At 35.5% G+C, this 24,146-nt stretch overlaps 4 protein-coding genes and 1 pseudogene across 4 annotated transcripts; 3 read left to right on the top strand and 2 right to left on the bottom strand.

Moving 5' to 3' along the window:
* Positions 1-7,823: 7,823 nt before the first annotated feature.
* LOC143577211 (methionine gamma-lyase pseudogene) lies at positions 7,824-8,201 on the top strand (annotated as a pseudogene).
* Positions 8,202-12,869: 4,668 nt separating this feature from the next.
* On the top strand, positions 12,870-16,654 carry LOC143577212 (mediator of RNA polymerase II transcription subunit 10b-like). Its single transcript, XM_077061110.1, has 5 exons — positions 12,870-13,081; positions 13,169-13,249; positions 13,348-13,450; positions 14,640-14,729; positions 16,521-16,654. Exons 1-5 carry the CDS (start codon positions 12,870-12,872, stop codon positions 16,590-16,592), a joined length of 558 nt encoding a protein of 185 aa, XP_076917225.1. The 3' UTR covers positions 16,593-16,654.
* Positions 16,655-17,491: 837 nt separating this feature from the next.
* Positions 17,492-18,101, bottom strand: LOC143577213 (homeobox-leucine zipper protein HOX24-like). The gene is made up of 3 exons (XM_077061111.1): positions 17,890-18,101; positions 17,569-17,794; positions 17,492-17,523 (listed from the first exon to the last, which is right to left on the bottom strand). The coding sequence occupies exons 1-2, from the start codon at positions 18,076-18,078 to the stop codon at positions 17,573-17,575; spliced, it is 411 nt and encodes a 136-aa protein (XP_076917226.1). The 5' UTR covers positions 18,079-18,101; the 3' UTR covers positions 17,492-17,523; positions 17,569-17,572.
* A 758-nt stretch (positions 18,102-18,859) lies between these two features.
* Positions 18,860-22,644, top strand: LOC143577214 (mediator of RNA polymerase II transcription subunit 10b-like). The gene is made up of 5 exons (XM_077061112.1): positions 18,860-19,071; positions 19,159-19,239; positions 19,338-19,440; positions 20,630-20,719; positions 22,511-22,644. Exons 1-5 carry the CDS (start codon positions 18,860-18,862, stop codon positions 22,580-22,582), a joined length of 558 nt encoding a protein of 185 aa, XP_076917227.1. The 3' UTR covers positions 22,583-22,644.
* Positions 22,645-23,481: 837 nt separating this feature from the next.
* On the bottom strand, positions 23,482-24,079 carry LOC143577216 (homeobox-leucine zipper protein HOX24-like). Its single transcript, XM_077061113.1, has 3 exons — positions 23,880-24,079; positions 23,559-23,784; positions 23,482-23,513 (listed from the first exon to the last, which is right to left on the bottom strand). Exons 1-2 carry the CDS (start codon positions 24,066-24,068, stop codon positions 23,563-23,565), a joined length of 411 nt encoding a protein of 136 aa, XP_076917228.1. The 5' UTR covers positions 24,069-24,079; the 3' UTR covers positions 23,482-23,513; positions 23,559-23,562.
* Positions 24,080-24,146: the final 67 nt, after the last annotated feature.

A 24,146-nucleotide genomic window follows, 5' to 3' on the forward strand; every position in this document is an offset into this window, starting at 1 on the left:
GATTTCATTGAGGATGCTTGATTTCATATTTCAAAAAGCCATAATTGCCCCTCTAGGTTGTTCATATTTACAAAACTACCATTATTTTTTAAAATCCCTGATTTTCTATATACGTGGACCAAATTGGTTCTCAATGGTTCTCAAAAACCCAATGGTTTTCTTAGGATCCTTACCCTATATAGATATACACACGCGTATATTAGTAATGGTTAATATATTTAAATAACTTTAGGAAAAGCTATTACATACGAAATATGTAACATATGATTGTATGTATAACTAAATGGATCACATTGACTAATAAAACGGATCAGTTTTCAAAATATATTTACTCTTTAGTCCTTGAACCTTGATGTGTGATCTATTTGAAATAGAATTTATACAACTTGGATATTTTTATATTTTACCCGCATAGTTTGCAAATTGTTTTAACTTTAAAACGTTAACTTTCGTTAATTGCGCAAAATGAATTGAAAGCGACAAATGATAACCGTAAATCCTCGGAATTCAATACGAATAGAAAATGAACATATGATAAAAGACGAACAAGATTACATTAAAATGACAAATCAGGTCGGTTTAACGAATGCAAATGTACATTTAAATTCAAATAAAATAAAAATTAACGAACGTTACATGAAACGAAACTTGAGAATATTATATATATATATATATTATACAAAACCGAAAATTCGAAATGGGTTGGGTTTTCGGGTTTGAAAAGTAACAAATGTTACACCCTTTGTTGGCAAAAATTGGTTAAAACCTATTTCGGCCACTTTTACAACCCTAGACAAGATACCACGCATTCCAGTCATTAAAGAATAGTTCTAGGGAGATTTTGGAGAGGGACAAGCTTATGGATTCGTTGAAAATCAATCGGTTGAAGAATTAAAGAGTTAAGCGAGTCCCGTAAGTTGTGTTTTGGTTTTATGCTCAATATTTTGTAATCAGACTATGGACATTATAAAAAACATTAATATTTATGTTCTGGTTTTGATCATGAGTAGCTAAATCCTTTGTTCAACCTAGGTTTGATGATTACTGGCATTGTTTAGCGGTTTATTCGATTTTATTTGATCACATGATGTGTTGCTATTAAAAACCTTTGTTAAATACTGACTTTGGTTGTGTTAGCTACTAAGATTATTGAGTTGGTTGCTTGTGATTCCCCATGCGTCTTGATTGTTTGATTTAGTATATCCCAGTTAGGGTTTATAGGTAGGCCTTAGACTTTATGTACTTTTATCTTGTTGTAGTTAGTACTCCATAGGAGTCTTGTGAGCTTTTGGTCCATTAGAAATTAGTAGGTTCATCTTCCTTAAGACCAAGAGGTGATAGGGAGTTGAGTTATCTTGTGTCTTGATGTAGCACAAAGAGTTCATCTTTTAGTATCAAATCAACCCCATATTTATTTAAAATTCCATGCAAATTCATTGTATTTGGTACTTAATTGAGTTATTTGTGAATTTGCAGGTCCGGTCTTCCGCTTGACGAATAAATGATGAAAAGATGGTGTTCTAGGACAAAAACCAGATTTTGCCCATATATGCACAACTGTGCAAGGAGTGGCACGACCGTGTCGAGCCAAGAAGCCCATGCGTTATATGTGCGAGACGGGGAGGTGATATAGCGAGATTTGTATGGTTTGTTGGGGAATCACATTAGCAATTTTTTATCCCGATGCGTTTAATCAATCGTCTGAAATTTGTACGGTTTGTTGGTGAGACCGAGAGGTGATCTAACGAGCTTTAGCGAGTCTTAGTAGATTAATCTTTAGATCCCGGTGTCGTGTGATCATTCAAATTCCATTAGCCGTTGAATTGTAAATAGGATTCTTACCTAGGTAGTCCTTCCTTCATATTAGTTAAGTCTCCGTTAAGTTTCTTCAGTTAAGTATGTCAGTTAGTTAGTTAGTTAGTAAAGTTAGATTAAATTAAAGTAAAATATATTTTAATAGGCAGTACTTATTTAGGGTTTAGTATCTGAGCCACCTCACGTGCCATTGAGTTCGATATTCGGACTTCCTGGTCTGTGCTACACGCGACTGGTACACTTGCAGTTTGTGTGAAGCTAGTTTAGGCTAATATGTTTTTAAAGCTTTATTTGTGAATAGATTGAATTAATTTTTAGTTGGGCTTTGTAACCAGAGTTTGTTAGTGATGAACTGGTGGTACCAAGGCGTTGGAAAAGGATATTTATTCTTAAGTGATGATTGTTCAAATCTATGATATGAAAAATGTATAAAATTAGATTGTGCATGAGTTAGTCGTTATATAAAAGGGGATTTATGAGCATTTGAATATCCATCTTTTATATATTTGTTTAAACAAGAAAATATAATAGAGCATTCTATATATATATACTAGGTATAAAAACCCCGCGTATTGCAATAAGGAGAGCTAACAATAAGGAAAAAGAGATATGTGTATATATATACTTAGGACCCGCTTATTACGGAAGGGTTGTTAACCATACAAAAAACAAATGTTAAAATGTTGAAGCGTGCACGCATGTCGCAACGCGTTAACTCGGAGTTTTGTGTTGGGTCGAAAAATTGACTAGACAGAGTGGAATCTTCTCAACCTCCTCAGAAAATAGCTAAGTATGGAACTCGAGCAAGTTTGGACCTTCGAGCACGACTTTTTCTAGCTCGAGCATGATATCTTACTCGTGTAAGATTATCTTCTGGAATTTTTCTAAGTGTTGAAAGTTTCAAGCAAGCTACACTTCATCGAGCAAGGATGTTCTTCATCAAGCACAGTTTTTTATTCGAGCAAACACTTGATCTCAAAGTCTATAAGTATTTTGGTGGGTCGAGCATGGATACAATAAAAGGGTGGTCTTAATATGTTCTAAGTAATGCTTCGAGCATGGTTCAATCTCGAACAAGTTTCAGTACCCGAGCATACTGGAGTTGTTCTCAATAAACCTTAGTGGAGATTGAAGTGATCTAGAAGAATATGTTTGCTCGTGGGATTTGTCCGAGCAAAGTTGGGATAAGTTATGAAGATTGAAGTCTGCTGAAGTATAATATTTTTTTAAGGAAAATATTATAAGTAAAGGTTGCTTGAAGACATGTTTCGAGCATACTCAATGTTACAAGGTCTGCTCGACAAGGATATATCATACTCGAATATCTAGTTTACACTTGTATTTAATTTGATTGTATTTTGTAATCATTAGGGCTTCTAGAAGGAACGTCTATGGGCGATAAACCTACTATGTTTACATCAGGGGTATGCGTGCATAAACGATTAATGAGAGACTAAGACCTCATTTATGCAAACCTAGTACGGCCGTCATTGAATACGAAACCCTAGACGTTCTATGCAAACCCTAAATACTTCTACTGTTCTTGAGTGAATATTATAATATACTGGAAATCTTTTAAGTATATTTGTGAGTGTTTAGACGATCATATAGCTATTCCAAAATCCTGATTATAGCTGATTCCGCCTGATATAGTCAGTGGGTCTTCATATATTGATTTCGTGTGTGTGTTTTTGTCAAACTGTTGTAGTGTAACATGAGATCTCGGTCCTGACATTTTGGCACGTTAAAACTTGATATAACAAAATATAGTTCGAAACGTAAAACACTATCATAGAAAAGAATAACCTATTTGTAACGGTAAAACCCCACGCAAAAAAAAAACTAAAAAACCTTAGTGGTTTGTTCATCTATGCTTAGATGACTTGTACATTTTCACATGCAACTTTATTTTAAACAAAACTTATATCGAAACATAGATAAAAATAAACACGTTAAAGTGGTATCTTCCTATAAAATTTTATATTTTTAAAGTTATAAAATAACAAAAAAAAGTATGAGTAGAATACTTGTCAATTTGTAATTGGCTAAATAGAAAATTTAAAAAAATTTATATATTCGGAAAAGTGTAAGGTGCAAATGATAAGTTTAATTAAAATAGAATAGGTTATATTGTAAGTATGAAATGGGTCGTACTATAACATGAAAACATGCTTTATGTGTTTGTACATGATGCTTTAGTTTTTTTTAACTTTTCTAACAATATTATTGGCTCACTTAATGCTGTAAAAAATGTATATATTGTATTTTTTTTATAATATTAAATTTGAATAAAATATTAAAAGAAAATTGAATTAATATTAATGAAAAACTCATAAATGAATTAAATATTAAATAAAAATGATGCATGTTATACATTTAATGTCATATAGTACATTAATATTAATATTATTTATTTTGTGGTAAAAATAATAACATAATATAATATCTAAAAAAATTAATAGTAGTGTCATGTGAATTCAACTTGTACCTCGTTACAAATGCAGTTGATAATTGATGTAGTATTGAATCATTGTCTCCATGTAAGATTTCTGAAGAAATATAGATAAGTAAATTAAACTCGGTTTAAACTAAACTCAACTAGTTCATTGTCAACTAGTTCATTGTCAACTAGTCATAGTGATCAATACTTCATTATTTTATCATACATATATATCTATATGTATGTATAAGCATATATATATTATTTTTTATATCTAATCTATAATATATCTAAATAAAAACCCTAAAATCCCATGTGTCGCGATATGGTTGCTCCCCTCTTTTGTGAATGTCACCAGATTGCTTGATTTTTAAATGGAGGTCTCTCATTAATTTACCTAAATTCATGGGTATGGGTCTTACCAAAATCAGATAGCTCTTAAACGGGTAATAATATCTCATTAAATTAAAAATTAATTTTACTAGTTATTTGATATGAAAATCCTATAAAATAGAGATATACTAAAATTTAATATCCAATTTAAAAAGAAAAAGATATTATTTATAATTAATAAACAATTTTATAGTAAAAAACATAAGCGGGTCATGGGTCACCAAATCCAGATAGTTTTTAAACGGGTTATAACATATCATTTATTTATGAAACCCTTTCATCATCAAAGCTAAATATATTATTAACTTTCTTACAATAAAGAAAATTAAAATCCAAAAAATAAATATTAAAAAAAAAGAAAAATGTAAAACAACCATTCTCTCAAGCCATCAGATTGTTTTATTTGTAAATGAAGGCTTCTCACGCATTTGACCCGAATTCACGGGTAAAGGTCTCACCAAACTCAGATAGCTCTTAAACGGGTTATAACATTTCATTATATTAAAAATTAATCTCATCAAATATTTGATATGAAAATCCTTTAAAATAGGGATATACCAAAAATTAATATCCTATTTTATTTCAAAAAATATATTATTTATAATTAAGAAACAATTTTATAATAAAGAAAATAAACAGGTAATGGGTATCACCAAACCCAGATAGCTTTTAAACCGGATTATAACATATCATTTATTTGTGAAACCATTTTATCATCAAACCTCAAGTATATTAATTATTAACTTTCTTACAATAAATAAAATTAAAATCTAAATATATATATATATATTAAAAACGAATAATATAAAAGAACCCTCGTAATATTGAGGATAAAATATAGTTTTCAATACACACAAACTCAAAACTCACATGGGAAGTCCATATCTTGTATGGATGTTTGTGGATTTTGGAATTATTTTTTTTCAATACATGTCTTTTTATTTTCTTTAAATAGTTGTATTGTTGTAAATGAAATAACACACAAATAAAAGACTAATATTTACTTAATTTTTCGAAAACATGCCATCTCATTGTATATACAGGTTTTTAATTTGAGTTTTCGTATATAAAATGTGTAAAAGTATAATGCGTATGTATACAAACTCATATATTTGTTTGACTTTTATTTTCTTTTTGTTTTAGCGTAATTATACAATGGTTCCACGCTCGTTGCCACATTCACATCGCCCCGCTCACTGCCACAAGACACGATGTGTTGTGACCGTGAGCCAGCGTGGCAGCACCACGCTCATGCTAACTGTGGTATGCCTCGCACTTTAATACTTCATGATGCCATTTTCATTTATTGTTGTAATACGTGAGCACCGCTTACTATTTATGCTCTTTACTATTTATATAAAGTTGAAAAAAAGACAATAAGTCATTATGATGTTAATATATATATTTATATTGGGTGTCCATCTTTTTTCATTTATTTTTTCTTAGCGTGTTGATTTTCTTCGGTCCTTGAATGTCTCTTAATTCATTAATCACAATAACTTGTGACAACCCATAAAACTAAAAGTTAGAATAAGGTTTTTGAGGTAATAATGAACATAAAAAGATAATATAACATTCACATAACCATTTCTAAAAAATAACAAGAATACTTAATCGCATTTTATACTAATTACTTTTCCTCTTAAATTGTTTTCAAACACATGTATAAGCTGATATTTTCTAAATAAGTTCAAAATATCGAGGTCGACTTTCGGCTGGTTGAAAAAATGTAATGCAGGTTACATATAAAAAAAACTCCAAACTTTTTTTATTTACGTCACAATAGAAACCTATAGGATGAATAGGTTTTTAAGCTTTTTTTTTTTTTTAACTTGTTTTAAACTTGATTAGAAAAGCTAATCAATTATAGAAACTTTTTGTATAACTCAACTAAATAGATAAGCAAGTAGGTAAGTAAAGTATGCAAGAATTGTAAAAAGTTCAAATGTATGTTAATTAATTCACTTTAGTCCTCTCTCTGTGAGTTTTAAGTTGTTCACAATTCTTTTTTGTAAAATGTATGGATCACCAATATAATGTCCCCACTAGACATAGGTAATGAATAATGATCATCTTCTTCAGCACACTATATCAAGATAGTATGCTTTTACAAGTCTTGAAATGCTCCCTGTATCAAAAATCAAAATAGTGTATCATGACAACACTATGTCAAGATTGTGTTCCCAACCTTTTACAATAAGCCAACGCCATATCAAGACAGTGTTTCTCTCCTTAAAACATCAACAAATGATAAACTCTCCAAAACAAATAATAGAATGATGATGATTGTCATGAACACTTCCTTCTTTTTGCTCCTTCGTCTTTATATAAAGGATCTTAAACAGACATATGTTAAGTAATGTTTTATGGAATATTAGAACAAATGGGGTGAGGAAAATGGTTCGCAAAGAATTCAATTTATAGGATAAACATCATAATTAATACGCTGACCCAAAACTAGGCTCTAAAGGTTGATCCATCTGTCGTGACTGACTGGCTTTGCGCAGTCTATCTCCTAATGTTTGTGATCATTATGCTTGGTCTTGTCCATATTTGCAACACATTTTTCAGTGATTTAATATTGTGTGTTTGTATAGTATGAATAAAAATGGATCAAGTTTGAAACCATATCAATTCTATTACCTATCACCAGAGCGATATTTACTTCCACTTTATTGTCCAATCGTCCATCGATTGCACTACTTAAGTCCCAACAAGATCAATCAATCCAAGAATGATCAACAACTACAATGTTGTGAGCCGATCAAACCACACACACTTGAATAAGTTAGCCTTGTCTCAAAATGTTTAAAAACACAAGTTGAGATTTTGCTAATATAAAATCAGTTTTACAGATATTGGAAAACTTATAATTTAGGAAAAACAACTTTCACAACGATTTTGAGCCTTTAGCTATAAGAACTAATGACCGTGAATGTGATTGTTACATTAGGGCTAAATTCGAACCACATATCGTTTACGATTGTCATTTCCATTTGTCGTGTATTCTTGAATGGATGCATGAAAAGAAGTGAAACTTGCCCTGTGGTTTTCAAACAATAATCTTCGACTTCAGTTTATGTGTTTGACAGACTCTTGATCTAAACCCTAAATCGAATTTGCTATTCTCCTATTCATAGATTTCTGCTTTTTTTAGTTTGAATTCTTGAAGAAAATGGGCCTCAAGGTCATCTACCCGGGCCTTGAGGACCACCCTGATCACCATCTTTTGAAGTCCATCTCAAACAAGGACTATGGCTTTGGTGGGATGCTTTGTTTGGACATGGAGACCGAAGACCGCGCCAATAAATTGATGAACCTCTTGCAAAACCACACCCAATTCGGGCTCATGGCGGTTAGTCTTGGGTACTATGAGACCCTTATGTCTTGCTCGGGTAGCAGCACGAGCAGTGAAATGAACCAAGAGGAGCGGGCACTGGCGGGAATCTCGCCTGGTTTGGTTAGGATGTCGATCGGCTATAGTGGGACCCTCGAACAAAGGTGGAGCCAGTTTGAGAAGGCGCTCTCGAGGCTTCAAGATTTGAAATTTTAATGTGAACACAAACAATGTCGGTTGTTAATTATGCTACTGTTGTTTCATGTTGGACTATGTTAATGTTTTAAGCTTTCAGTTAATCTGTGTCCAAATCTAAACCCATGGGATTATGTTTCTCTCTTATTAGTGGCCTCTGGCTCAACATGTTGAATGGGATTGTGTTGTATATATATGCATATGTTTTCAGTTTATGTATTGCTGGAAGGGTTGCTTAGTTGTGACCATTGTGTTTGGCATTAAATCATCAATAATATAAGGTTGTGTCTTATGATTTTATTAACTAAAATCAAAATCCAACTTCATTTAAAAATTAACTGAAGTTAGATTTTTTATAGAAGTAGTTACTTTCATTTATATAACTTGAATTATTTTGATCTTTAATATTAAGCTAAGTGATTTTTATGTCACATAGTAATTTCTCAAACTTGCGTGCGGCTCCTAGACTTCTAAGATCAGCCTTTAGCTAAAGCTTGTAAGAGTAACGATTCTTGACGACTATAGAAGTTTCGAGGCTTTGATTACTAGAGAGTTTGACGGTACAAGTATTTAACTTGTGTAATTGTTAAATGTTAAATGAGCTTACTAATCCTCTATTTATACTCCTTTGCTAGCCAGTCTAGATTATATATATACTAAAAACCAAAGTGAGTTGCACTCACATTTGGACACTATTCATAAGTTGTTCAATAAAAGATGCAAACAGTATAGCTGTTATTACATCATCATCATACGTAACATTTTGATCCTCACGTGGCCCCGCCTCAATCACATAACCTCCTTCAAGTTTTCATTATTTTAAGTTAGTATTTGAAGTAATTAAAATATTAAATAATAGTTGTATCTTAGTTAAATATAATAAAGATATCAACAAACCAAACATGAGTCGGAAGTTATTTTAGACATATTACTATTTGATATTGTTTAATTCTTTTTCTCTCGACATCGTAATGAACCTAATCGATACCAATTATATTCGTGATGCATCATAAGCTATACGAGTCTCTACTATTTTGACCGTTTACTAATTTATTTTTTGGGTTTAGTGTCCGTCGGTACAAACTTAATATCACCGACCGAATTCGTGTCGCTTTGATCATAAATTGTATGTGTGCCGATGTTAGTTGTTTTGGTTGTTTACAAAGTTATATTTTGATTAGCATCATGTCGTAACGAACTTAACCAATAACGTCTCGCCGCAACGCGACGGGTTTTCTTGCTAGTTATTGCTAATCTAGAGAATTCTAACTATAATTTATACATAATATTGATGATATTTTGGTGGATCCTTCTAGCATTTTCATACTTCATATCTTTGATATTTAGCAAGACTTTTCTAAACGTTTTTGACCAGATTTGTGTGGTTGATTAAACCAGCCAAACACTTGGCTGTGTTTCTTGTTCGATTCCACGGTGCTAAGCTGGTCCAGAAACTTCGGGGCGGTTCCAGAGACTTCTAGGCCAAGCCTAAAAATAGGGCTACAGCAAGCCAAGCAAGCTTTCCCCCTTCGTTTGTTGTGGGTCACGCCTCACCGCAGGCACTGAATGAATGAAATGAGTGGAGATCTTCCTTCCCCCTTGCTAATTACCAAGAACTTCCTTGCCACTAGTGGCGAAGAATCATTTTTAAAATAATAATAAATAAAGAACTCGGAGCCCTTAATGCATCCAAAGTGTTCTGAAAGCATCCCAGAACTCACGAAATGTTTTGTATATAGGCGAATCGTGGCATCTAGTATACTTCTATTATAACTTAACGTCAGTTGTTATGATTTTTAATAGATAAATTTCGTTGCAAAAAAAAACCTCGTGTTTAAACTCGTAACCAAGAACCTCACCCAAACCTTTATTGATGAGTTACCCTTGATCTTCAATATGATGAAGGTACGATTGTTATAGAAGTCTCTGGAATTGCCCCGTCAACACGATTGCTATACAAGATTAATCCCCCTAACTAAAACAAATGAAAACGATGAACGATTAGGGTAAAACGAAGAAGAATATGGAAAACAAAAACAAAGGCAAGACAAACAAAAAATGATGTGTTTTATTGTACACCACGCTCCTTTTTATTTTATCTTTATGCCAACTTGCCAAGTATTACATAGACTGAAGGCGGGCTAGCTTTTATCTTGACATACTAGCTACAAGCCCATTTATACCTACCAACTAGCAGCCCACCATCAGCTACAAATCCATAAACCCATAATCCAACACTTTTGATTAAATATATTCTACAGATGAAAAAACGCCAACTAGAATTAATAATCTTATTAAGGGTCAGGTTATTCTGTAAACGAGAACCAATATGAGAATGACGAAAAGAATTTGCAGGGAAAAAAAAGCCCTTAAAAAAATATTGAAAAATTAATTAAAAAAAATCATAACTCGAAATTTAATAAAAAAAAATGTAAAAACTAAAAAAATGTTTTCACCGTCTTCCTCGCTCCAAAAAAAAAACTCAAAAAAGACACAATGTTGAGGAAAACGAATCATTGTGTTTTTTTTATTTATTTTCATTATTGATTGCGTTTTTTTTTCTTGACATTGTGTCTTTTTTTCTTGATATTGTGTCATATTGGGAAAATTCCTAAAATAAGCATTTATGAAAACAAATTTCAAGTTTTAGGTACCATTTGCAAAACATTCCAGAAATATATATATATACTATAAACTATTCGTGACGAGTAGTTTGTAGAACCAATTAGAACTTACTATGTATCCTTAAACTAACCGTAACGAGCACGTTCACTAATTATTTACTCATCATGACTAAATAAGTTTCATGCCTCATAATCAACGCCGACAAGTAATTCATAAGTCCTTTAGTCGCGATGAGTAGATTATAAGGTTAAACGAGTCGCAATGAGTTAACTACTAATAAACCACTCGTGTAGGGAATGTAAACTGGGTAAACTAGTCATCGCGACTAAAGGACTTATGAATTACTCGTGGGCGTTGATTACGAGACATGAAACTTATTTAGTCGTGACGAATAAATGATTAGTGAACGTGCTCGTTACGGCTAGTTTAATGACGCACGACAAGTTTTAGTTGGTTCTACAAACTACTCGTCATGACTAGGGGTATGCATGGGTCGGTTTGTAGCGGTTTTTGGCCAAACCCCTAACCATAACCGATATAGCGGTTAATGGATAACCATAACCATAACCGATCCGTCATAGCGGTTTCGGTTAATCGGTTTTAACGGTTATAACGAGTCGGTTATGGGTCGGTTAACCGTGGCCAAAATAAACAATCATTTCGTATGATTGTGAACACTAAATAGTCACTAATTGTATTGTGGATTTCAAATATATTTTCTTTTTTCACTACAATGTATGTAATATACATATCTAATTGGCATATTAAATAATTCAAATGGCAATTTGGATGAAAATTCAGAACGACAATTATAAAACGTTGGAATGAATATGGTAACCAATATCACTAATGTTATTGGCCTAAATACTAGTAGGTGTGGAGAATTTTTTTCTATAACAACAATAACTGTAAAAATATCTGCTTATGCACTAATTCTAATTTTCAAACCCTTATTTCTCGATCATTAGTTACATAAAATGGGGCGGTTCGATTATGTCGGGTTTGGAATTAACATTAACCAAAACCGACCCACATTTGGTGGTTTTCAAAAATTCATTAAACCGACCCATTGGTTATATTGGTTATCGGTTAAAATCGGTTCGGTTATGTCGGTTATGGTTCGGTTTGCGGTTATGACGGTTAATTTGATCACCCCTAGTCATGACTAGTTTATAATATCTATTTCAGAAATTTTTTGCAAATGAAACCTAAAGCTTGAAATTGGTTTTCATAAATGCTTATTTTGGGAATTTTCCCGTATTATATCACTCAACATTGTGTTATATTTTGTTTGGTATTGTGCATATTTTGCGACATATTTTGTCCTTTTATATTGTGTTGTTAGTTCATTTTCGGCATTATGTCTTTTTCACAGCATTGCGTCTTTTCGGCATTTTTTTCCGGAACGGAAACGATGGGGAAACATTTTGGTTTTTCAAATTTTTTCGTTTTCTATTTATATCTTGAGCTATGATTTTTTAATGATTATTTTTTATTATTTGTTAACAAGTTTTTTATGGTGCTGTTTGTTTTTCTGAAAAAAAATATTTGCAGGCTCTTTTGTCACGCGCAGACATTGTCATCGACAGACTGTTTGTTTTCTTGAAAATGTTTCATTAAAAAACGTTTGCGCAAGCTCTTCTTGGTGCTGACTTAGCCCATCCCCTTCTGACATCTTCTAAGGTCTGTAGATGGTTAAAACACCAGACTCTACCACCGCCCACCACCGTTCGCCACCACCACCATCCTCCACCCACCTCGCCATCCGCCACCACCATCACCGTCCACCACCCACCCATCATCCGCCACCGATTACCACCACCCACCACTACCACTATCACCATCCAGCCCCACCACCCTCCAATTCAGTTTGTGCACCACCACTAATTATTTTAGCAATCTATGTACGTTAAAAAACAAACATTTCTTTTGTTGTTGTCGTAGGGTAGAGGTTTGGTCCGATTCTTGTTCCATACATAATATATCTGCAAATGTGATCCACCTACGTCAAACAGGCGACCCGAAAAAACACCAAAACCCAAATTCTTCTCTACAGATTCAACCATGGAATCCTCACAGACCACCGGCGGCAACGGCAACGACGCTTCACCCGTCGGATCCACCGGCACATCCACCACCTCATCCTCCGACGATCCCAAACAAAACCTTAACCAAGTCATCAATTCCATCCAGAAAACCCTAGGAACCATCCACCAGCTCTACCTCACTGTCTCCTCCTTCAATGTTTCTTCCCAATTACCTCTCCTCCAACGCCTGTATTATTATTATTATTATTAATTACACTATTTGTTCATATTATATGCTTTAGGGTTTTCATATTATATGTATATCTGTGTATGCAGAAACGCACTTGTTATGGAGATGGATAACATGGCGAAACTGTCTGAGAAGTGTAACATTCAGATTCCCATGGAAGTGTTAAAGTAATTATTTAATTAAGGTTTATATTTATATGTTTATTTATGTTTCGAATCCGCGTGTGTGTATTGATTGTGTAAAATTGATTTGATTGAATTTGTAGCTTGATTGATGACGGAAAGAACCCGGATGAGTTTACGAGGGATGTTTTGAATAGCTGCATCGCCAAAAACCAGATCACTAAAGGCAAAACTGATGCCTTCAAGGTTTGCAGTTTGCGCTACATTCTTTATTGTCTTTCATTGTGATGAATGGACATTTGCTACGAGTGTCCGTGTGTGTCTTGCGTATATCGTATGTATATGACTCGTTTGTTAGGAAACAAAGTGAAATGTAACGGAAACGATCAACGGACGATTTAACGCACGGAATGACGTAGGAGAAATAACGTGGTTTGGTTTCAGCGTGAAACGCCTTTTTGTTAGTTTAGTATTAAGATTACAATTACATAGCAGGGTATTTATCATAGTTATTAAAAGCCCTCGCTTCTTGCGCCTAGGCCCATTTTCAGGCGAGGCTCAATAAATGCGCTTCGAGTTCCTAGGTGAGCGCTTCGGCATTGTCTATGCCAAGAACATGAGAAGATAAAAGTTGAGTAAAAGAATCGCAAGGAGTGCCATTGAAACTTAGACCTAGGAGAGGTCAAAGGCATTAAATTGATACATTTTGTTATTTAAGTTTTGGAATTACATTTGATTACATTTGACGACTATTTTAGAACTTTTGATATTAATTAGATTATATTATATGTTTTATAATAGCTTTTGTTTATTTTATTTAAGAATAGTATTATTTTTCAAATACATAATATATTCCTAATTCAATCAATCAATCAATCAATCATACCGAGTGGAAAATCTCACCAATAGCAAAGCTATAAGTAGGGTCTGGGGAGGGTGGGATGTAGGCACACCGCACCTCTATCCAACAGAATAGAGAGGTGGCTTCCAGAGAGACCCTCAGCTCTAAAAATCATATGTATGGGAGGATATAGAAGTCAATCCAAGTTCAACAGTAATATAATTAATAATACACTTAGTAATAATAATGATAATAATATATAGATATATTGAAATAGTATTCAAACACATAATATATTTTATAATTTTTTATTCAAGAGCCCTTTTTTTTCCTCAGACCCTCACTTTTTTTGCGCCTTGCGTCTAGGCCCCAAGCGAGGCCTATGCGCCTTTAGTGCGCCTAGCACATTTGATAACTATGGTATTTATTAGCTAAAACTAGGGCTAATAACTTTCGGAGCAAGAATGTAAACGTGGGCCTAAAATAACCTAATTGAAAAACCGGCCTTTTTTTTCTTGTTTTTTCGCGTCGACTAATCAATCCCAACGAAGGCTTTATAACCCAACATTGTTTACCCACTGTTAATGTTTGCAGGCTTTGAGGAAGCACCTTCTGGAAGAACTAGAACAAGCATTTCCTGATGAAGTTGAAGATTACAGGGAGATTCGTGCGGCTTCTGCGGCTGTGAGTTCTCTTACCTTTTGGTTTTGTGTCACTGATTTGATCTCATATTCACTTATTGCGGTATAACTTATTTTATATCTTTAGTACCCCTTTAATTTGTTTCTCTGAAACTAGCATTGCAACCATTGAAAACTTTCTTGTTCTAGTGGATAGTTTATTATTAAGGAGTTAATTACTCGCTCTTTGTGGTTTACGCATATTGCACATTTATTCACTTTTCTAAAATTACAAGTATGCACCGGGTAAACATTGGTGCTCCCTAGCGTGGATGGCCGTTAGTTTTTCCGGTTGAGTGTGTGTGAAATGTCATTTTTACCATTAATACTAAAAAGCAAAAGAATTAAAAAAAAATAAAAATGTAATATCAGGACTCACATTGACCAATCCCAAACCGAAACCCCTGTCTTCACATTATTCCGACCACTATCGTCACCTTTACTGGCGGACATCCGACCATATTCTCTGGCCGTTTTTGGTTTACTGGTCATGTTCTTCTCAAAACCTTCTACTCCTTTGATTAAATCTGTGGCTGTTATTACTCACAAACCATTTGAACTGAAACTTAGATATTTTATTTAGCTTGTAATCTGGTGAACAATAGAGTTTTTGGGTTAAAACCAACTTACTGAATTCGATGAACTCTTATGTTTCTACCTGATTCAGCCTATCAAACGCTGACACACTGCCACAATTGATGATTTCATATCCTAATTGTTGCAACACAAGTTTGAGGGTATTTTTTAGGATGATATTCAAATCACAGCTGCGTTTGTGGGGTTTTATAGTGTTTATCGACTTCAACACGTGGCAGAAGCTTGAAATGTGTTGTTTGGCATGAAATGTGCTGAAAAATATGCTATGTTGAATCGCCGGAGAAGATAATCCTGGTTTTTCCGGCGGCCTCTAGTTTTTATGAAGACGACCAAAACGCCACACTATCTCATCTCTCTCTTCTGCAATTGGTAACTCAACCATTTTAATATCTGGTTCAGAATGATTTATCCGATCAGTCCCATCTCTCTACTTTCGATGAATCTCTGCTAAATCGATGGCCATGTCATCGATCCGTCCCATCTCCGGCGGTCCTACAACTTCTCCTTCCTTCACCAGATTAGAAATTGACGTGTTGGGGTGGAAGTGCGGGATGAAACGGAGAAGAGACAAAATGGTTTTACAAGTTCACCTTCATGTGGGCCCTGATGTTATGAATTTACTATTTGTTTTTTAAATAGAGGGTGCAATCTATGCAGTCGATATTGTATATCGGTTGTCGGCCCCTTGGTATAATATCGGCTCCGATATTATCGGCGACATTGACTGATATTTGACCACTATTGGACCGATATATCATCGATGTTTCCGATATCAGTGTTTAAAGTCTTAATTCTCAATTTTTAGTTTTTAATGTTAGTATTTTAAAGTCTTAATAAGTTCCTGCTTGCTGAAATTGTTTGTGTTTTGCAAGTTGTAAAAGGTTAATTTATTAATGGTAGGATAGTACACCGAATTGTTGGTGTTAAATTGCCATATATATAAATTCTGCATGATATTAAAATTACCGATATCTCACCGATATCTCAAATATCGGTCAAGACCGATATCCGATTTTTTTTTTCGCATTAACTGCATAGGGTGCAATTGTAATTTTATATCCACTTAACTGGAAAACTAAATGGTCATCCACGCTAGGAGCGTCCGAATAATTAACTTCTCATTAAAAGAAATTGTTAATTGTTAGTCAAGCACCCTATTAAAGCATACTTTCTGACCTTAAACTGTTACAATATGCAGGAAACGATGCGCCTTGCACAAGCACAAAGCATGTTACCAAATGGAGATGTGAAGCTTAAACCTGAGATGTAGAGTCAGTGTTATACTCATTGTTAAACTGGATTGTGTAGTTTTTAATAGCTTGTTTTAAGCCTATATAAACAGTCAGTTCAATAAAGCTTTAAACTTCTATATTTCTAGCCTTACAAGTTTTTGTAACGTTTATGTACAATTCTGTAACCTTTTAGTTCTTATTCACCATGTAACTGGTACACTATTGGTCCCTTGAGTAAAAAAGGCTACATCTGGCTGGTGTAAGCTTTAGGCTATATATGACACATGAGACAAATCACATTGCTGGTCTACAATTTAGATGCTGGACCATTAGTAATGCCTGATCTAAATATTATCAACATGTTTTAAACGCATTGAGACGATATTGACCGACATGAGGTAGGTACCTGCAGAGGCGCACGAACCGGGTATTTTTAGAAACCGGAACCAGGTAGGAACCGGTTTCTTGTATGGTCAACAAAAGTCAAAACCGACCCGGGTAGGAACCAGTTCCGGATATAGTCGGGTATTTGACCAGTTTTTTTGGGGGTTTCGGGTAGGGTCGGTCCGGGTTTTGACCGGGTAAAGATGGAACCGGTTCTGGCGGGTTCGGGCTCGGGTCGGGTTGGGTCCGGCCTGTAGGTCGGGTAGGGTATTTGACCAGGTTTTTTTGGGGGTTTCGGGTAGGGTCGGTCCGGGTTTTAACGGTGGGTTCGGGTCGGGTTCGGTCCGTCCCGTAGGTCGGGTACGAACTGCTTCCGGGTCAGATGCGCCTTGCACAAGCACAAAGTAAGTCAGTTGAATTATTCTGTAAACATTCTAATAATTTCAAAGAAGCATCAGCTGAATTATTTATTCTGTAAACACTCTGATAACATCAAAGATGCATTCATTTATGTGGTGGTGGTGATATATACAAGTGTATTCTAACTACTGTGTTTTATGTTTTACTCTGGAAACAAAAGTGAAACTACTCTAACTCTACTGCTTGACTGCTTCTACATCCTCCATTAACCTCTTTAAAACTCCCACCACTTTTGCAAATCTGGCAATTGTTCTTCAATCTCCAGCAAACTGTTTCCTTCTTCAAAGTACGCAAAACCGTCGCAAAACGGAACATTCATTTCTTGACCGAACATATCATCGGTAGAGTTAGTAAATCGATCATTCGATTCCTCACCGCTCCCACTGCTGCTAGTTTTCTCTTGATGCTCTTTTGCTACATTTCTCAACACCTCCAACTGTTAATCAAACAACATTAATATAAATTCGTGTTCATTATTCGGTTTCAAACATTTTAAACATATAAACCATAAACCGAACCGTTATACCTCACCTGATTAAGGAGTGCCTGATTCTCTTTCTTAAGCGACTCGGATTTCGATGCTAGCGTCTCGTAATTATGTTTTAAAGTATTATACTCTTGCTCAATCTGCCTTGACTTCGACCTGGCTCGTTTATTTTGGAACCATATCGCCACTTGGCGCGGATGAAGCCCGAGCTTATGTGCCAACTGATGTTTCATCCTTAACTCGGGTCTCGACTGTGTCTCAACTGATATTTTGTCCTTTTATATTGTGTTGTTAGTTCATTTTCGGCATTATGTCTTTTTCACAGCATTGCGTCTTTTCGGCATTTTTTTCAGGAACGGAAACGATGGGGAAACATTTTGGTTTTTCAAATTTTTTCGTTTTCTATTTATATCTTGAGCTATGATTTTTTAATGATTATATTTTATTATTTGTTAACAAGTTTTTTATGGTGCTGTTTATTTTTCTGAAAAAAAATATTTGCAGGCTCTTTTGTCACGCGCAGACATTGTCATCGACAGACTGTTTGTTTTCTTGAAAATGTTTCATTAAAAAACGTTTGCGCAAGCTCTTCTTGGTGCTGACTTAGCCCATCCCCTTCTGACATCTTCTAAGGTCTGTAGATGGTTAAAACACCAGACTCTACCACCGCCCACCACCGTTCGCCACCACCACCATCCTCCACCCACCTCGCCATCCGCCACCACCATCACCGTCCACCACCCACCCATCATCCGCCACCGATTACCACCACCCACCACTACCACTATCACCATCCAGCCCCACCACCCTCCAATTCAGTTTGTGCACCACCACTAATTATTTTAGCAATCTATGTACGTTAAAAAACAAACATTTCTTTTGTTGTTGTCGTAGGGTAGAGGTTTGGTCCGATTCTTGTTCCATACATAATATATCTGCAAATGTGATCCACCTACGTCAAACAGGCGACCCGAAAAAACACCAAAACCCAAATTCTTCTCTACAGATTCAACCATGGAATCCTCACAGACCACCGGCGGCAACGGCAACGACGCTTCACCCGTCGGATCCACCGGCACATCCACCACCTCATCCTCCGACGATCCCAAACAAAACCTTAACCAAGTCATCAATTCCATCCAGAAAACCCTAGGAACCATCCACCAGCTCTACCTCACTGTCTCCTCCTTCAATGTTTCTTCCCAATTACCTCTCCTCCAACGCCTGTATTATTATTATTATTATTAATTACACTATTTGTTCATATTATATGCTTTAGGGTTTTCATATTATATGTATATCTGTGTATGCAGAAACGCACTTGTTATGGAGATGGATAACATGGCGAAACTGTCTGAGAAGTGTAACATTCAGATTCCCATGGAAGTGTTAAAGTAATTATTTAATTAAGGTTTATATTTATATGTTTATTTATGTTTCGAATCCGCGTGTGTGTATTGATTGTGTAAAATTGATTTGATTGAATTTGTAGCTTGATTGATGACGGAAAGAACCCGGATGAGTTTACGAGGGATGTTTTGAATAGCTGCATCGCCAAAAACCAGATCACTAAAGGCAAAACTGATGCCTTCAAGGTTTGCAGTTTGCGCTACATTCTTTATTGTCTTTCATTGTGATGAATGGACATTTGCTACGAGTGTCCGTGTGTGTCTTGCGTATATCGTATGTATATGACTCGTTTGTTAGGAAACAAAGTGAAATGTAACGGAAACGATCAACGGACGATTTAACGCACGGAATGACGTAGGAGAAATAACGTGGTTTGGTTTCAGCGTGAAACGCCTTTTTGTTAGTTTAGTATTTAGATTACAATTACATAGCAGGGTATTTATCATAGTTATTAAAAGCCCTCGCTTCTTGCGCCTAGGCCCATTTTCAGGCGAGGCTCAATAAATGCGCTTCGAGTTCCTAGGTGAGCGCTTCGGCATTGTCTATGCCAAGAACATGAGAAGATAAAAGTTGAGTAAAAGAATCGCAAGGAGTGCCATTGAAACTTAGACCTAGGAGAGGTCAAAGGCATTAAATTGATACATTTTGTTATTTAAGTTTTGGAATTACATTTGATTACATTTGACGACTATTTTAGAACTTTTGATATTAATTAGATTATATTATATGTTTTATAATAGCTTTTGTTTATTTTATTTAAGAATAGTATTATTTTTCAAATACATAATATATTCCTAATTCAATCAATCAATCAATCAATCATACCGAGTGGAAAATCTCACCAATAGCAAAGCTATAAGTAGGGTCTGGGGAGGGTGGGATGTAGGCACACCGCACCTCTATCCAACAGAATAGAGAGGTGGCTTCCAGAGAGACCCTCAGCTCTAAAAATCATATGTATGGGAGGATATAGAAGTCAATCCAAGTTCAACAGTAATATAATTAATAATACACTTAGTAATAATAATGATAATAATATATAGATATATTGAAATAGTATTCAAACACATAATATATTTTATAATTTTTTATTCAAGAGCCCTTTTTTTTCCTCAGACCCTCACTTTTTTTGCGCCTTGCGTCTAGGCCCCAAGCGAGGCCTATGCGCCTTTAGTGCGCCTAGCACATTTGATAACTATGGTATTTATTAGCTAAAACTAGGGCTAATAACTTTCGGAGCAAGAATGTAAACGTGGGCCTAAAATAACCTAATTGAAAAACCGGCCTTTTTTTTCTTGTTTTTTCGCGTCGACTAATCAATCCCAACGAAGGCTTTATAACCCAACATTGTTTACCCACTGTTAATGTTTGCAGGCTTTGAGGAAGCACCTTCTGGAAGAACTAGAACAAGCATTTCCTGATGAAGTTGAAGATTACAGGGAGATTCGTGCGGCTTCTGCGGCTGTGAGTTCTCTTACCTTTTGGTTTTGTGTCACTGATTTGATCTCATATTCACTTATTGCGGTATAACTTATTTTATATCTTTAGTACCCCTTTAATTTGTTTCTCTGAAACTAGCATTGCAACCATTGAAAACTTTCTTGTTCTAGTGGATAGTTTATTATTAAGGAGTTAATTACTCGCTCTTTGTGGTTTACGCATATTGCACATTTATTCACTTTTCTAAAATTACAAGTATGCACCGGGTAAACATTGGTGCTCCCTAGCGTGGATGGCCGTTAGTTTTTCCGGTTGAGTGTGTGTGAAATGTCATTTTTACCATTAATACTAAAAAGCAAAAGAATTAAAAAAAAATAAAAATGTAATATCAGGACTCACATTGACCAATCCCAAACCGAAACCCCTGTCTTCACATTATTCCGACCACTATCGTCACCTTTACTGGCGGACATCCGACCATATTCTCTGGCCGTTTTTGGTTTACTGGTCATGTTCTTCTCAAAACCTTCTACTCCTTTGATTAAATCTGTGGCTGTTATTACTCACAAACCATTTGAACTGAAACTTAGATATTTTATTTAGCTTGTAATCTGGTGAACAATAGAGTTTTTGGGTTAAAACCAACTTACTGAATTCGATGAACTCTTATGTTTCTACCTGATTCAGCCTATCAAACGCTGACACACTGCCACAATTGATGATTTCATATCCTAATTGTTGCAACACAAGTTTGAGGGTATTTTTTAGGATGATATTCAAATCACAGCTGCGTTTGTGGGGTTTTATAGTGTTTATCGACTTCAACACGTGGCAGAAGCTTGAAATGTGTTGTTTGGCATGAAATGTGCTGAAAAATATGCTATGTTGAATCGCCGGAGAAGATAATCCTGGTTTTTCCGGCGGCCTCTAGTTTTTATGAAGACGACCAAAACGCCACACTATCTCATCTCTCTCTTCTGCAATTGGTAACTCAACCATTTTAATATCTGGTTCAGAATGATTTATCCGATCAGTCCCATCTCTCTACTTTCGATGAATCTCTGCTAAATCGATGGCCATGTCATCGATCCGTCCCATCTCCGGCGGTCCTACAACTTCTCCTTCCTTCACCAGATTAGAAATTGACGTGTTGGGGTGGAAGTGCGGGATGAAACGGAGAAGAGACAAAATGGTTTTACAAGTTCACCTTCATGTGGGCCCTGATGTTATGAATTTACTATTTGTTTTTTAAATAGAGGGTGCAATCTATGCAGTCGATATTGTATATCGGTTGTCGGCCCCTTGGTATAATATCGGCTCCGATATTATCGGCGACATTGACTGATATTTGACCACTATTGGACCGATATATCATCGATGTTTCCGATATCAGTGTTTAAAGTCTTAATTCTCAATTTTTAGTTTTTAATGTTAGTATTTTAAAGTCTTAATAAGTTCCTGCTTGCTGAAATTGTTTGTGTTTTGCAAGTTGTAAAAGGTTAATTTATTAATGGTAGGATAGTACACCGAATTGTTGGTGTTAAATTGCCATATATATAAATTCTGCATGATATTAAAATTACCGATATCTCACCGATATCTCAAATATCGGTCAAGACCGATATCCGATTTTTTTTTTCGCATTAACTGCATAGGGTGCAATTGTAATTTTATATCCACTTAACTGGAAAACTAAATGGTCATCCACGCTAGGAGCGTCCGAATAATTAACTTCTCATTAAAAGAAATTGTTAATTGTTAGTCAAGCACCCTATTAAAGCATACTTTCTGACCTTAAACTGTTACAATATGCAGGAAACGATGCGCCTTGCACAAGCACAAAGCATGTTACCAAATGGAGATGTGAAGCTTAAACCTGAGATGTAGAGTCAGTGTTATACTCATTGTTAAACTGGATTGTGTAGTTTTTAATAGCTTGTTTTAAGCCTATATAAACAGTCAGTTCAATAAAGCTTTAAACTTCTATATTTCTAGCCTTACAAGTTTTTGTAACGTTTATGTACAATTCTGTAACCTTTTAGTTCTTATTCACCATGTAACTGGTACACTATTGGTCCCTTGAGTAAAAAAGGCTACATCTGGCTGGTGTAAGCTTTAGGCTATATATGACACATGAGACAAATCACATTGCTGGTCTACAATTTAGATGCTGGACCATTAGTAATGCCTGATCTAAATATTATCAACATGTTTTAAACGCATTGAGACGATATTGACCGACATGAGGTAGGTACCTGCAGAGGCGCACGAACCGGGTATTTTTAGAAACCGGAACCAGGTAGGAACCGGTTTCTTGTATGGTCAACAAAAGTCAAAACCGACCCGGGTAGGAACCAGTTCCGGATATAGTCGGGTATTTGACCAGTTTTTTTGGGGGTTTCGGGTAGGGTCGGTCCGGGTTTTGACCGGGTAAAGATGGAACCGGTTCTGGCGGGTTCGGGCTCGGGTCGGGTTGGGTCCGGCCTGTAGGTCGGGTAGGGTATTTGACCAGGTTTTTTTGGGGGTTTCGGGTAGGGTCGGTCCGGGTTTTAACGGTGGGTTCGGGTCGGGTTCGGTCCGTCCCGTAGGTCGGGTACGAACTGCTTCCGGGTCAGATGCGCCTTGCACAAGCACAAAGTAAGTCAGTTGAATTATTCTGTAAACATTCTAATAATTTCAAAGAAGCATCAGCTGAATTATTTATTCTGTAAACACTCTGATAACATCAAAGATGCATTCATTTATGTGGTGGTGGTGATATATACAAGTGTATTCTAACTACTGTGTTTTATGTTTTACTCTGGAAACAAAAGTGAAACTACTCTAACTCTACTGCTTGACTGCTTCTACATCCTCCATTAACCTCTTTAAAACTCCCACCACTTTTGCAAATCTGGCAATTGTTCTTCAATCTCCAGCAAACTGTTTCCTTCTTCAAAGTACGCAAAACCGTCGCAAAACGGAACATTCATTTCTTGACCGAACATATCATCGGTAGAGTTAGTAAATCGATCATTCGATTCCTCACCGCTCCCACTGCTGCTAGTTTTCTCTTGATGCTCTTTTGCTACATTTCTCAACACCTCCAACTGTTAATCAAACAACATTAATATAAATTCGTGTTCATTATTCGGTTTCAAACATTTTAAACATATAAACCATAAACCGAACCGTTATACCTCACCTGATTAAGGAGTGCCTGATTCTCTTTCTTAAGCGACTCGGATTTCGATGCTAGCGTCTCGTAATTATGTTTTAAAGTATTATACTCTTGCTCAATCTGCCTTGACTTCGACCTGGCTCGTTTATTTTGGAACCATATCGCCACTTGGCGCGGATGAAGCCCGAGCTTATGTGCCAACTGATGTTTCATCCTTAACTCGGGTCTCGAATGTGTCTCAACTGATATTTTGTCCTTTTATATTGTGTTGTTAGTTCATTTTCGGCATTA

The sequence above is a fragment of the Bidens hawaiensis genome, unplaced genomic scaffold (genome assembly GCF_021521415.1).
Source record: "Bidens hawaiensis isolate Kalapana, Puna unplaced genomic scaffold, B.hawaiensis_p1.1 tig00028494_1, whole genome shotgun sequence".
In the NCBI taxonomy this organism is placed as follows: domain Eukaryota; kingdom Viridiplantae; phylum Streptophyta; class Magnoliopsida; order Asterales; family Asteraceae; genus Bidens; species Bidens hawaiensis.

Bases quoted from the DNA above. Each gene is read 5' to 3' on its own strand.
- LOC143577212 (XM_077061110.1), top strand. From the start codon at position 12,870: ATGGAATCCTCACAGACCACCGGCGGCAACGGCAACGACGCTTCACCC. The intron at 13,082-13,168 runs GTATTATTATTA...CTGTGTATGCAG, and splicing joins TTACCTCTCCTCCAACGCCT to AAACGCACTTGTTATGGAGA. The intron at 14,730-16,520 runs GTGAGTTCTCTT...TACAATATGCAG, and splicing joins TTCGTGCGGCTTCTGCGGCT to GAAACGATGCGCCTTGCACA.
- LOC143577213 (XM_077061111.1), bottom strand. From the start codon at position 18,078: ATGAAACATCAGTTGGCACATAAGCTCGGGCTTCATCCGCGCCAAGTG. The intron at 17,795-17,889 runs GTGAGGTATAAC...TTTGATTAACAG, and splicing joins ATCAGGCACTCCTTAATCAG to TTGGAGGTGTTGAGAAATGT.
- LOC143577214 (XM_077061112.1), top strand. From the start codon at position 18,860: ATGGAATCCTCACAGACCACCGGCGGCAACGGCAACGACGCTTCACCC. The intron at 19,072-19,158 runs GTATTATTATTA...CTGTGTATGCAG, and splicing joins TTACCTCTCCTCCAACGCCT to AAACGCACTTGTTATGGAGA. The intron at 19,240-19,337 runs GTAATTATTTAA...TTGAATTTGTAG, and splicing joins ATTCCCATGGAAGTGTTAAA to CTTGATTGATGACGGAAAGA.
- LOC143577216 (XM_077061113.1), bottom strand. From the start codon at position 24,068: ATGAAACATCAGTTGGCACATAAGCTCGGGCTTCATCCGCGCCAAGTG. The intron at 23,785-23,879 runs GTGAGGTATAAC...TTTGATTAACAG, and splicing joins ATCAGGCACTCCTTAATCAG to TTGGAGGTGTTGAGAAATGT.